At 39.5% G+C, this 14383-nt stretch overlaps 1 protein-coding gene across 5 annotated transcripts in view; it reads left to right on the plus strand.

Annotated features, from left to right (window-relative positions):
* The window catches only part of CTNND2 (catenin delta 2), a 635183-nt gene that overhangs the window by 378341 nt on the left and 242459 nt on the right, over positions 1-14383 (plus strand). For all 5 annotated transcript variants that reach the window (XM_058042059.1, XM_058042075.1, XM_058042094.1 and 2 more), the window contains one exon: positions 8879-9073. In XM_058042059.1, the coding sequence (XP_057898042.1) occupies positions 8879-9073 (195 nt within the window). The remainder of the gene's footprint in view (positions 1-8878; positions 9074-14383) is intronic.

The raw sequence follows: 14383 nt of genomic DNA on the forward strand, positions 1-14383 counted from the left end.
TTCATTACCCAATTGAGTTTTGTTTTTTTCTCTTGTTACCTTTTCCAAAGTGTTGCACAGTGACACTTTTTTTTTTGTTTGGGAACCACTGTTCCACAAAACACCTTGCTTAACAAATTCTCTGAAAATCTTGAGAATCTCACTTCTAGTTGGATTTAAGCTCTAGATATTCTTTCTGTTCCCTGTGCAGGGAGGAGTTGATGTGGAAAGGTTTTCCCCTTCCCCCTGCACCAGAGCTGCTGCGAGAACTTGCTCCGTTTAAGGTTGACTGAGCTGATGCTTGGTTTGGGGGAAGGCTTCAGAATTGCTGGGGTTTTTAGCTGCTGTGCTTTTCCACAGTGTTAAACACGATCAGAAAGTTAAATTTTCACCACCAGGCATTAGTGCAGTAGTGCCTGATTTGTTTTGCTGGAGGCAGCAGTGCTTCTTAGCAAATCACTCATGCTGCTGGAAGTTGTCTCTAGCCCTCCAAAGACCTTTAGGGTTTTGGATGTTTAGCCCATACTGCTGCTCAACCAGCAGAAATTGGGTCTCCAAGTTTGCTTAGGTACAGCCTTGTGAAAGAGGGAAGACACAGCCTGGGGAATTAAGGATGAACTGTTACTTCCCTTTAGTTTGCAATCCTTGTCAGTGAAGCATTCACTGTGGGGCTTCACGGACTATTCCATAGAGGGTTTATTTCTGGATATTTGCTTTTGGGGCCTGTCTCATCAATACACCAGTATTTCATTCCTTTCCTGGGAAATCCTGAGTTGAATGCATTGCCACAAGCCCTGCATCAGCATAGAGCCCATGGTGCAACACAAACTATAAACATTAAGAATTGGAAATATTAAATTTTTATCTTTTCTAAGATCAAGATAAGCAAAACTTCAAAGTTCTGTGCTGCTGCAAAGGCCTCATATTGTTTTCAACAATATGAGCTATCCAAACAGCGTCTGCAGAGCTGCTTGGCCGTGTTGCTTGGTAACATCATCCTGTTGCTGAGGCACTCGGCCCTCACTCAAAGTGGGTAGCGAGCAGGAAAGTTAGGAACAGGGATTTGTATAACCAGACAGCAGCATCTGTTCCCATTTGTGCATGGCACTTCTCTTCCCTTTTCTTGTGAAATTGGCAGGGCTGAGGGGCATGGAAGAGGCAGAGCTTGAAAGAGGGGAGAGAAAAAACACCAAACAAACACAAAGTAACACCCAGGATGATCATTTGCTAAATGGTTTAAAAAACCATTATCTTTTACTTCCTTCCCAGCTGAAGGCAAATTGTTGATGTGTGGTAGTGGTTTCTTTGGGGCAGTTTCTGTTTTTAGTTTTTTCTTCACTGACAGTACCCTAGATGAGAAATGAAATAGGAATTATCTCCCTGAATTTGTCTGTCACATTTAATCTGCTGTTTCTTCCTGGCTGTATTTGCTGCTTATATCTTTGCTCCCAGTCAAACTTTTCTTTTCCACCAGCAATTTATTTTTGATAAAATGTTGTAAGCAGGTGAGTGCTTTTCAACAAAACAAGGGCAGTAGCAGAAAGAAGAAAATGCTCAGGTTGAGGTACAAATTTCTAGTGTGGTCTCCTTCAGTTTTCCCTAGGTTCTAACAGTGAAGTTAGATTGCATGGCTAAAATCATGGACTATTTAAAAATATTTCTGCCTTTATTTTTCTTTTAAACATGCTGAGAAATGTAATGGATGCCAATATTTGGTTAAAAACTTATTAACTTAATATTTGCTTAGTTTAAATAGGATAAAAATTATGTGGATATCTCTTATAAGACACAATAAACTTAATTAAATGATTTTTAAAGTTTATTTGAGGCCTGTTTATTGCACTTATGAAAGTGTAATCCTTTTTTTCCTCCTTCCTTTCTCTGTTTTTAGCACTAACGTGAAAACTGCTGGCCTTAGTTCAGATGTTGGTTTTGCAGTGTCCCTTAAGCAGCCAAAGCCAATCTGTTTCGAGGGACTTTTCTAAGATGCTTAATCTGGTTAATGGACAAATTATGTCTGGGAAATTCCTCAGTGTGAGCTGAATGTGGCAGTATCCTGACGGTGACACTGCTAATAGGTTTGACAGTGCAGTGAGAGTTTGCAGAAACACTCCAGACCATGCATCGTATTCTACTTCAATCCTTTAAGGAGAAAACCTGGGGAAAAGCAATCTAAGATACTGACAGGTGAGGCAAGGCTGCTCTTTTAGCTCTGGGGACTTGAATATTGGGGCAGAGTTTTTGTTTGGTGGTGAGCTCCTATAGTGTGGGCTGAGGATGCCAGAGTGGCATATCTGTAGGGCTTTTTTCAGGCATCCAGAGTTTGATATCAGTTGAAAGATGTCATGAGTAATTAGTCAATTCACTGAGGGCATTATTTCTTTCTGTAGCTGTACAAATAGTCCTGAGTCAGAGAGAGAATGATGTAGCGAGAATGGAAAAAGTGTAAAAACAGAAATTAGTTTCAATTCTGAGCTTTCATTAGTTAATCTTTCATTCTGGTATTTCGGGAAAGAAAAAATTGAAACATTTGTGTCTGTGTGTATGTAAAATCTAAACAGGTGAGAATCCTGTGTTTAAAAAACCCCTAAACCCAGTTAAAAAGAATTCACTGGAGACTGTGTTCTGATTCTAGTGACTGCAGGTCTTTGGTGTGCTAGGGGCCCAAGCTGATGTACCAAGGTGTGCATTAGCTGGAGCTGCCATATGGCCTGTCATGTCTTACTGGTTAATTTAACCATCTGTCATGTCTTAACAATTTGTATTCACTTTCAGTAGTCAGGTTAGAAGGGTTTTCTTCTCTTTGGTACAGTAATTTTCATCATACAGTGCTGTTACATTTCCCTTATCTGAGTTCTATTAGTTTTATTTATAATCATATTACTTGGAGATCATACTTCCCTTTTCCGATGTTATGACTTGAAGATGCGTACATTCAGGCAGGCATTTTGGAGATGTTTCTGCTTAAATTTCTGGCACAAAACAAAGTCAGTATCAAAACTTGAGCTGTGAATGTTTGACTCCACTTCTCCTCCTGTTCACTTCTAATTCTGCACTTGTGTTCACATCAATTTCTTTGCTATGTAAATTAAAATAAGTTAGTGTCTGTAAAACAGGTTTCATAACATATGAGTTCAAAGTAAAAATCCCACTGTACATATGCTCTTTCTCACATGTTGTGTTTTCAGAATTGCAGTGAAGCTCTGACCTGATCTACTGTATATATATATTTATTTAATAAGTAGCATTATTATTATGCTACTATTTATTTAATAGTAGCATTTCAGGACAAGCATCTAAGAGAAAGTTACATCAAAAAGGGTTTTCAGCCATCATGTGCTATTTAAATCAAAAAGTTTTTTCAGTCTTCTGAAAAGCATGCAATATATCAAAGCCACAAAATTCCTATGATTCTCTTTCAGATTTTGTGCCTGCAGGCTCTTATCTCAATGATGGACTTATTGCAATTTTATCATACTCTGAGGTTGATTGTTGTTTGTTGTTGGTTTTTTTTTTTTTAACTTGTAATGTAAGCAACGTTGTCATTATATTTAAAGTTAAGAATTGATGCAGCCAGCTGTAGATCTTTAATCTTCCTTGTCAGAAAGATGCATCTTCTTCTAAGTGTAGTGTTGTAGTGTGTTCAGTCTGATTTTGGTACTTAGAGCCTTAAGTAGCCAGAGGTCTGCTGTGTGTTGGAAGGTCTGGAGTTGCACCAAGTTTAATTAATTAAATTAAGCTGTTAACATGTAACTGGTAAGGGATAATACAATGGCTGTTGATCTTCAGCTCATGTGTCACTAATGATGTTCCTCCATCATATACATAAGGAGATTGTTTAACAGGACTCTTGATCAATGCATTTAATGATCCAGAATTTCTGAATGAGGGCTGAATGGTATACCTGGTTAGATATGAATGGGTTTTTTAACACTGAGATTATCACTTTCATATTTTGTGTTTCCAAGGAGCTCTTAAATCCTGGACAGGAGGACAGTACTGTATGCTCTTGCTATTAGAGATGTTTAGAGAGTATTATGACTTCGTAGGGCTTCTTCTTAAAGGTGTAGCAAGGTAGGATGATAGGTTATAAAGCCTTTCCAAAGAGGCACAAATAAAAACTGTCCAAGATTTATTAGAGCATATGCAATGCCCGTGATCCGTTAATTTCAGGAATTTTAATGTCTTTAGTTTCTTGCAATGACAAATACAATATATTGGTTTACTTTATTGACCTGAACTGTCAGATCAGCAGTGTCATTCAAATGTATCTGTTGTATTTATTTTCTTGACAGCCTGCACCAGCTATGAAGAGCAATTAGGGATTATTTGGTGTATATCTCTCATGTTACACTTGTCTGATTACAGTATTTATCTTCCTGTGGGAAGTGAGACTTTGTCAAAAAAGAGCATTTCCTAGGAAACAACTATTTCCCTATGCTGCGGAGGAACGTATCAAACTGATGTGGAAAAATTTAGCTAGTAGGGTGGGCATTTTTCAAGTGTGAAGAGTGGAGATCAACTTTTTGATCCATTTTGGTAGGACTGCACTTTTCATATTGCTCCTCTTGAATGTGGGAAGAGAGGAAATACCACATGTAGGAATATGTAATTTCATCTAGGTTATCCTTGTTGCCCTAATCCAGTTCACCTGACTAGAGGCTCATGTGATACTCCAGTGGAACCTTGCCACAGATGACTTGTAAAAGCTCCACAGTGATGCAGAAGATAGGATGTCCCACTTGCTGTCAGGTTTCAGTCTTGGAGGCTTCGGAAGACAGAGAAGACTCTTCTTACCATATGCTTTGGTTCAAATAGTTAATCAGTTTCTGTTCTAAAAAATATATTAATTTTTTTTCTTGATTTTGTGCCTCTCGCAGCTATTTTAAAGCTGTATAGTCTTCTATATACCTTCTGCTGTGATGCCACAGATGCATTTGTCAAACAAGACTGCACTATTGGAATAATTGATTAATGGATGGTTTATTGAACACCTAAATAATGGTTTAGTTCTTCTCAGTGGTTTTGGATTGGTTTGGTTTGTTTGGGCTTTTTAAATTAATCTACTACCCCACTTTTTGACCACCATGATCATGAGAGTTCTGGCTATGCGCTGATGCTGGATACATCATAAATAACAACTATAAATAACAACTAGCAGGACTGAAAGTTTAATAATGAGTTTTCTTTGAACTTGAGCATAGACCTGTCTGTGAATGGGCTTGATGCCTGATTACGTCTCTGAAATAAAACCAGCATTGCTGTTAGGGCGGGCTGGCCAGGGAGTGGGGCTGAGTCCATTTTCAGATTATGTAGGAGAAAGGTGTGTGGCCTTGCTGCACATCACTGCTTTGATTTCAGGCACCCAGAGAGGTGCAGGGCTATTAGTGCAGGGGAGAAGGGCTGGCAGCTGGATAAGAAGGTTTAGTGAGTGCAGTCTCAGGGCAGCCATGCATTCATGGTGCCTCTACGTTTAGGGAAACTGCTTTTGAGGGTGCTGAGCTTCCTTAATGCGAGACTGCTTGTGGGCCTTGCTTCTATTGCTTCCGGTGGTATATTGGTTGCTGCTTCTCCATTCCAATCTGGTTGCTTTTCCAGTCTCTGTGAGCTTCAAACTGCTTTAATGCAAGAGTTTTTGAAGGCAGTGGTACAGATCAGCTTGCAGCTTTGAACAGGAAAGGATGTAGCTGTTGGCTGCTAACCCGGGATACAGGCAGGAGCCCCATTCCACCTCTCCTTCTCAGTGACATCAGTTCTTTGAGTTCATGGTCCTTGTTTTGATCAGTCGTCTCAACTGTCCCTCCAGTGCCTTCCAAAGCAGCAGAATATGGTGCAGGGTTGGGTGTGTAGATGAGGTGGGATTCAGTTGTCTGAAATCCCTAAGTTATCTGTGTGACCTTTCCTGGATATAACTCTTGATATAACAGCTACTAGTTAGTTGATTTTAATATTTAAAATAAATATGCAATAAAAAACTGTTGCTCCTTAGTTGAGACTTGAATAAATTAATACATAGAAAAATTTCTAGGAGCAACTGAAAGGAAATTTTAACTTTAATCAACTTGCTGTTGTAGTTTTTTAAATACCTACTTAATAGAAACATTAAAAAGTATGATGGTGTTACATCTCTTTTTAAATCTTCTGACTTATTGTCTTTTTAGCTAGATTTAAGAACCTTAAAGGGTAGTAGTATTTTGTGTTTAAATATTGATACCTGATAATTTGGAAATAGTGTAGTAAAATTGCATATAGAAAAGTATCATTTTTGCTTAAAACTTAAGGTGTTTAAGAGACATGATTTTAAAATGGCCTTAATTTCTGAGATTTGAGAGTAGTTTCGTTTCTAAAATGAAAATATTTTGGTTACATGTTGAAATCTTCATTTTTCTGAAGTGTTAGAGGGATAGTGGCAGTTACTCACTGATAGGGTTTTAACTCTTGACCTTCTTGGGAGGGATGTTCAGTCATAATGTGTTACTCAGATGCTTTGAAGTTGTTTTTAGATTGCCACTTAACTGTTTTCAGTCAAAACAGGTTGATTCAATGTTTTGGTCAAGAAGTTTCTCTGGTTATACATGTGCTTACTGTTTACTACAGTAGTAAAGTCTTAATTACATGTATAATTTGCAAATAAATCTCTGTTCAATATTAGCATAATAAACTAATAGTAAGCTTCTATTTAGACTACTATCAGCACTTGTATGTGCAGAACTATTGATAGAGTATGAAGGAGGTTGAATTAAGCGCACCTCACCAGAAGATTACCATAACAGTTTGGAAACATGCTGATATCTGGATTATACTGCTACTGAGTTCAGTGGGAAAAATCTTTTGGCTTACAGGAAGCTGAGTTAGAAAGAAAATCTGTTGTTTGAAAACCACTGTTAACTTGTATATGGGCAAAAGAATTGTAATGCTTCTAGAATGGGCTTGTAATTCTTTATTCTATAGCAAGTCTGATTTGTTGATATACTGGTAAATGTCTGAAATGTTCTCAATTTTTCTGTATTTTTTCCTTTGATGCAGATTGAGCCAAATATGCACTGAAATTTGGACATAATCACAACAGGCTGTTTTTCAGGCCACTCTGAAGGATACTAGACCTTGGTGGGAGCATTTCAGCTGCTCTGAAAATCTGTCTCAAGGGTGTGGGGCTAAAGAGCACTTTGAAAATGTAGACCATGAAAAATTTAATTCTGTAATAGTAATATCAACTTTCTGGATAATTGCTGTAGTTATAGATAAAATATTTGGGACTCTTGGCAGACTTTCTAGTAAGGGGAGCAACAGAATTACTTTCAGCAGTGTGCTGATGGCAATTCAGACTGAAAAATGTTTGAAGGGAAAAATATGCAAATAGGGCATTCCACTAAAAACATGCACAAAAGTTGAAAAATTTGGAAGAAAACACGTATATGGCACAAGCGGATTAGAAGAAGGAAAGGGAATAAATTATTCTTTTCTCCAGACAATTTGTATTAAAGTTTAAGTAATATTGTGTCAGTGTATATTTTTCATTTCCATCCTGTGTTGCTATCTCATCTTACTTTATATCTGTGCTTTGCATTTTAAAAGTATTCAGTGTCTGTTTATGCAACAAAACCACTGCAAGCACAATGATTGTGGCAGAGGCTTTCAGCAGGAATAGCTACGCCCGTGGTGTGAGCAGTACAAGCTCAGCCAGTGGAACATCACCTACATCCCGATTTCAACCTCACAGAACTGGCAGCAAGGGCCAGAATAGTTGTATCTGTGATTGCTTTCCTAAACACTTAAGTAGCATGTTACCACTTTGTGGTATAGATCTGACATTTGCAAAGTGTCACTTGCATACTTATTGCCTACTTTACTTTATTCTTACCTTCAAAATGTGTAATGTTTGTACAGCATCCCCATGACTCTTCTTGCCACTCTTGATAACAGACCACAGAGCTGAAGTACCTGAGTGGCAAAAGGATTGAAGTGACAACTTCAATCACGGCTGGAAATATATAAGTCTCATTTTTAAATGTTCTAATATAATCTGGTTTTAATAGTAGAATAAGATGTTTTAATAAAATCGCATTTGATCTTGTTATTTACAAAAAAAAATATGCTGTATCCTTAAAATGGTTTTTTTTCAGGAGGTGTGTTTAATTTATTCATTCTCAGAGGATATTTAAGTTGTAGAAAGTCTTAGCAACTTGATTTTTTTTCAGTGTCGAAGACAAAATGTTGATAAGGCACAACCATTCTCTTGCGATTTTGAGAAGCGTTTGAAAGATAAGCCTTCATGTAAATCTAGATCCATTCATCTACTCCAGCCTATTTTATTTGTAGGTCTTCAGATGTGGGCATAACATGTGAAACTCGTTCTGTCTGCTGCTGCTTTTTTCTCCCCAACCCTCCTACTTCCCCCAGTCCTGGACCCGTTTAGTTGAGGACATTCTTGGGTTGTACAGCTTTTGCCTTTTCTTGTTTGTTTGGGTTTTTCTTTTTTTTTAATGAGGGGTGGGGGATTGGTTTGGGTTTAGTTTGGTTTGGGGATTTTTTTGTGTTTTGGAAGTGGGAGAGTTGGCGTTTTTCTTCTTTTTTTTGAGAGGAGGTGGTGGGTTCTTTGGTCTCTCTTTAAGAAGAGATGATAATCATGATATCGATCTCACCAAAATATGTAGTTTCCTTGGAAGGAATGGGATTTTTGTGTAGATGCAGGCAGCTGAATGATGCAGCTAAAGGGTTTAAGTGGAGCTGTAGCTGCCCTTGCTTGCTATTTCTATTTGCATGTTGAAAACACTTACTACTTAGCTTTGGGGGTTTTTTTGTGTTTAAATGCTACTTTAAAGTAAAATTTTATCAGTCAGATCCTGTATTTGTCTCTTGTTTTCTCCCTCTTAAACGTCTCTTATAAATCTGTTTGCAGCTGGGTCTCGGGCATCTTACAGCAGCCAGCACAGCCACCTTGGCTCGGAGTTAAGGGCACTGCAGTCTCCAGAGCACCACATAGATCCTATTTACGAAGACAGAGTTTATCAGAAGCCCCCTATGAGGAGTCTCAGCCAGAGCCAGGGGGACCCTCTGCAACCAGCACACACAGGCACATATCGCACTAGTACAGGTAGGTGGATGTAACCTGCATGATTGTCTTTCTGAGATATGTAACTTACTCTCTGCTACTAACTCTTCTTCTCTTCCTCATGTGCTTAACCAAATGTATTCTGTGCATGCCAGTCAAATAAAATACCTTTTGCAGATGGCAGCCACCAATAGAACCCCAGATACATGCACAAAAGGGAGAAAACTTAATGTTGTGCTACATGTACAGTAGGTTAAGCTAATTTGAGGAGGGAGCTTACTCATAAACGGAGAGAAAATACTTCTGTTAATCTAGTGTATTGTCTTGGAGAAAGATCTGCTGTCTCTGAAGAAATTGCTAGGATTTTTTTGCTTACAAAGCTATTTTTTGTGTTGCAAATGGACTGCAAAGTTCCTGCCACATAAAGCTAAGTGATTGTTCACTTGATTTCAAAGTAAATCATAAGTACATTTTCTTCCTCTGTCCCACAGAGCTATGCTTTGCTGTAGGTACACAGATATAAAATTGAACAATAACATAGGGAAAAGCTGTTAGCATCACTGGTTTATCCATAAATAATAATGATTGTCCCTGAAATGCATTGGTGTACAAGTCCTACTTGCAGAATGTCCTCTCAGCCAAATGAAATACAGCTGTATGTTGGAACCCACAAATAGATCAAAAATCAACAGGGATATTTATGGTATTTAATGCACAAAATAATTAGAGTATATAAATGCTACAGCCAAAATAGCCTAAAGCAGATGTAGAAGAAACTTGCCTTAGGAATTGTAAGTATTTCTGGTGTTTCATCTTTGCTGTGTTGATCAAAGAGGGAAGATTATGTCCATTTTCAGATCACTCCTATTTTCATCAAGGAAAAGTTAAGTGCACTTTCCAGAGCAAGATACTTCACTTTCTTTTTAAACTATTTTTTTAAAACTTCTTTAGAAAACCCATTTCTCCAAGGGAAAAGCTGGCACTTTTTGCATGTCCTACTGCCTTATGCAAGTTTGGATGTTCAGAGTACAAGAGGAAATCTTAAAAAGGAAATTTAGCCAGAGAATTATCTAGCAAAATACCTGTAACAGCTTTATGCTTTTTGAAGAGCACCATTGCACCATCTCCCATCTGTTAAAGAAACTATCACAGTCTCATTTTTTGTATAGAGTCACACATGGATAAGAGGAAAAATTACTATTCTTTGCATGAAAGGGAGAAAAATATCTGCTTACATCAGTGAATTGTGGAGACAGTGGTAGTGACTGAAACTACTGTTTCTGTTGAACTTTAGGCATTCTGTTCCACCTGTGGCTGCCTCATAGTGCCTGTAGGATGCCCTCTTTCCCTGACATGCCCTGAAGAGGGTTTTCTTGTTTCGCTTTCAAAATATCCCTTTGGTTGTCTGTGCTGGAGTAGCAGGCTCTCTTGTGACTGTACTGCTCACAGCACCTCAGTAAGGAAGGAAGCCTAGTCAACACAGATGACAATTACAGTGAATTGAACTGGGACACAGGATGTTAGTTGGTTACACATGGAGATGGGTTTTCAAAGGAAAGAGAAAAAAAAATTAAAAACCCCCACAGTCATATGGGTAGCAGAAACATCCACTGTGAAGATGAGTTTTGTTTTGCCACTTGGAATGTGGATTTGAACATTGCTGCAGGCTCCCTCCGAAGAAAGACCCCATCAGTCCAGCTTTGTATTGGGTTGATCCTCCCATGCCTTCCACCCTGCACCCCTATCATCAGGGTCAGGGGAAACGCGAGCAGATGGATGTGTGCCAGTCCAATCACTCTGGTGCTCTGTTGGTAGCTGTCAGCTTTTCACACAGCCAGGCTGAAGAGCTGTCTGTGCTCAGAGGGAATTTTGAGCTGCATTGGATCAGCTCTCAGACTCCTGCCTCTAGCACAAATACCAATAGGAACATATCCTTTCTGATGGAGACCATGCAATTTTTTTCAAATTAACAGAAAGGAGGGAAAGGAGTTCAAGTTTGCACATTTTTTTCCTTTATTGGGTTTTCATAAGTGTTGATTTTTCTTTTTTTAAATTTTTTTATTTTCTTTTAGGACTAGATTGCTATTTGGTGTAAGATACGGGGCAGGTAGATTACTGTGTACTCCATGAAGATACGTGCCAAAGATTCATGGCCTGTATATTCCGTGTACATGAGTCATGGCAGAGTGGGGAGCTTTAAAACTTCAGAGCGCTCCTTCGAACACCATGGTTCACACCCTTTGTGTATGACAAAAATAGCATTAATCGTGATGATGATGCATGCTTTTCCACATGTGACAGAAAGAAAAGGGAAGACAAACTTAAAGATGTTGTCCAAAGGATTTTTTTCTCTGCAGCTGACACTGCCCATTGAAAATTAAAATTAAGTTAGTTATACTTGCAAGCCATTTTTTTTTTTTTTAGTGGGGTTTCTTTTTGGTTGACTTTGGTTTGGTTTTTTTTTTAGTTTTGTTGGACTTTGTGGTGTCTGAGGGGATTTTTATGGGGTTTTTCTTTGGTGTGTTTGTTTGTTTTGCTTTTAAAGAAAATTATTCCTGAATTTGAAAATTTCACTTACTTTGGAAAAGTAACCAAGAATGGTTACTTATTATAGACATCACCTCTTTCTATTTTATGAGCCCTTAAATACATATTACATTCAAGAATGTTTACACAACTGAGGATAAAGCCTTCTCAAGAGTTCTTTGTCTTCTAGGTGAATGAACATTCAGTAAGCAAAATACAATAGGCTAAAATTTCTCTAAATTAAGTTTGTTCTTAATTAAGTTTGTTCTTTTTTGGGTGATGTTTTGGTTCTTAAATTTAGTATTTCCTTTGTATTTCACTTGAGAATGAAATGCATGGTGATAGTTCTGCACTACCTACTGCAGAAGGTGCAAAACATGTCTGAACAATCTTCCCTAATACCTTTAGAGATGATGACTTCTTCATAGAATAACAGAGTGATTTGTGTAGAAAAGGACCTTAAAGATCATCCCATTCTGTCTTCCCTGTCCCTGTCAGGAAACCTTTCACTAGACCAGGTTGCTCAGAGCCCCATCCAGCCTGGTGTTGAGGATTTCCAGGGATGGGGAGTCCACAGCTTCTGTGGGCAACCTGTTCCAGAGCCTCACCACCCTCAGCATGAAGAATTTCTTCCTCATATCTTACCTAAACCTATCCTCCTTTAGTTTAACTCTATTCCCCCTTGTCCTGTCACTTAGTGCTCTTGTGAAAAGTCACTCTCCAGCGCTTGTAGGGCCTCTTCAGGTACTGAAGGGGGCTCTAAGGTCTTCCTGGAGCCTTCTCTAGGCTGAGCAGCCACAACTCTCTCTGCCTATCTTCACAGGAGAGGTGCTCCAGCCCTCTGAGCATCTGGGTGGCCTCCTCTGGGCTTGCTCCAGCAGTTCCCTGTCCCTCCTGTGCAGAGGACCCCAGAGCTGCAGCACTGCGGGTGGGGTGTCAGAGGAGACCAGAGGAGAGGGGCAGAATCCCCTCCGTGGCCCTCCTGGCCATGGTGCTTTGGATGCAGCCCAGGACAGTTGGATTTCTGGACTGCAAGCACAAATTGCCAGGTCGTGTTGAGCTTTTCATCCACAAACATTCCCAGTCTGTCTCGCCAGGTCTAGTCTTGTTCCATTCTCCAGCCAGCCTGTACCTGTGGTGTAAATTATAACTGGGTGTGTTACTGTCATGCTGTCTAAGCTAAAAATAATGTTTCAAATTTGACAGCAGTAGCTGTAAAAGCTCTTTTGGTTGTTAAGCTTTTACTTAACAATCCCTTTTGCTCTTCAAAGGGTAATGCCTTCTCTCATATAAAAAGTACTAGCCCAGACTTCTGCACTAAAAGCAGTAAGTGTGAAATTTTCCTTTTGAAATGGGAAGCCTCAAAGGATGTGCTTGGAGGGAGCACTCAGACACAATACAAAAGGCAAATTAATTTATTTACTGAAAAGCAACTTATAGCTTGTATTTGTAACTCAACTAAATAATACTAATTTTTGTTCAGGCAGGTTTGTTACTGATTTTCCTCATAAACCTAAAGGTTTTGAATTATTCATATAGGAGAGATAAGCTTTTTTGATGGGATGTTTACATGAACACTGATGGAATTTGAAGAGGGCTGTTAATTAAGAGGGAGGAAGGGTTGCCTTTCAGCCAGAGTGGCACATGGAATCAATGATTGTTTACTTATTTGCAGAATTAGAATTTTGAACTAGAGGTTTAGTCTATAGTTATTGACATTTAATCCACGTCAAACATGAAACAAGGCAAAACAGACAAAATCACACTATTTTCCAAGCCTGGGGTTTCTATAGCTGCCATGAGGACAAAGCATCCTCACTGTTCTGGTTGTGGGCTGTCAGTGCTGAGCTCGGGAGCACAGCTTTGTCAGCTGTGGGGTCTGTGTGAACAGTTGTCATCACCCTCCAGAGGCTGGCATCACTGTCTGGAAGCTCATGCTTCTGTTGTGCTCCCTCAGAGAAACAGATGAGCCCTTTCCTGTAAAAAGGATGTAACTTCCAGATAAAGTTTGTAAAAGCCTTGAAGAGTAATATCCCCAGTGGTCTGGGGCGGTGGGATGAGAAATGGGAGAGCTGTGCTTGTTCTGAGCTCTGTACAAAGAACGACTTTATCAGATGAAGTAAGTGTTGCTGTGTAAGAGCACTGGTGCTGCTGGTAAACTGTGAGCATTTAGATCTTAAAACCTGCTGAGGTCTTAAACCATGCTTTAAGAGCACTCACTGATTTCAGGGGCTGCAGGCAAATACTTTTGACCCCAACCTTACAAAAGTGACAAAGATGCACTGGAGGAGTGAGCCTGTCCTCCTCAGCTCTGTGAAGGGCACATGAATCTTGCTGGCATCAGAACAACCCTGGCAGCCTGGGTGAAAGCTTAGGGAGAGTCTCAGAATGCACACAACCTGAGAATGTCTGTCTCAGTCCCCAGAAGGTCACCATAGGGAAGGTGTTGTGACACAGTTCAGTCATAGTTGAATGGACTTCAAAGTCCAGCAGCTTCATGTGGTTCCACAACCACTTGGTGCTCGTTGGAGTGCTGGGTGCGTGGAGCTGAGCTGCCTCCTTTCCTTGACAGAGACAGGGCATGCAAGGTACTGCAGAGACTGTTCTGAGAGCATTAGGAGAATGAGGAGCTGTGATTGATCTGCTGGAATTAAAGAGAACCCTGAAAGGAAGGATTAATTGAAAGGAGGTTGGATAGTAGAAGCCTAAGCAGTAAAAGTTTTATTGTCTCTGAAGAGTCACTTAGGGTGGGATCTGCAGGGCTCATCAGGCATGCTCTTGCAGTGGGTTACCTATTGGGGAATATGTTTGTGGCAGGTGCACACT

This window comes from Melospiza georgiana, chromosome 1, assembly GCF_028018845.1.
Source record: "Melospiza georgiana isolate bMelGeo1 chromosome 1, bMelGeo1.pri, whole genome shotgun sequence".
In the NCBI taxonomy this organism is placed as follows: domain Eukaryota; kingdom Metazoa; phylum Chordata; class Aves; order Passeriformes; family Passerellidae; genus Melospiza; species Melospiza georgiana.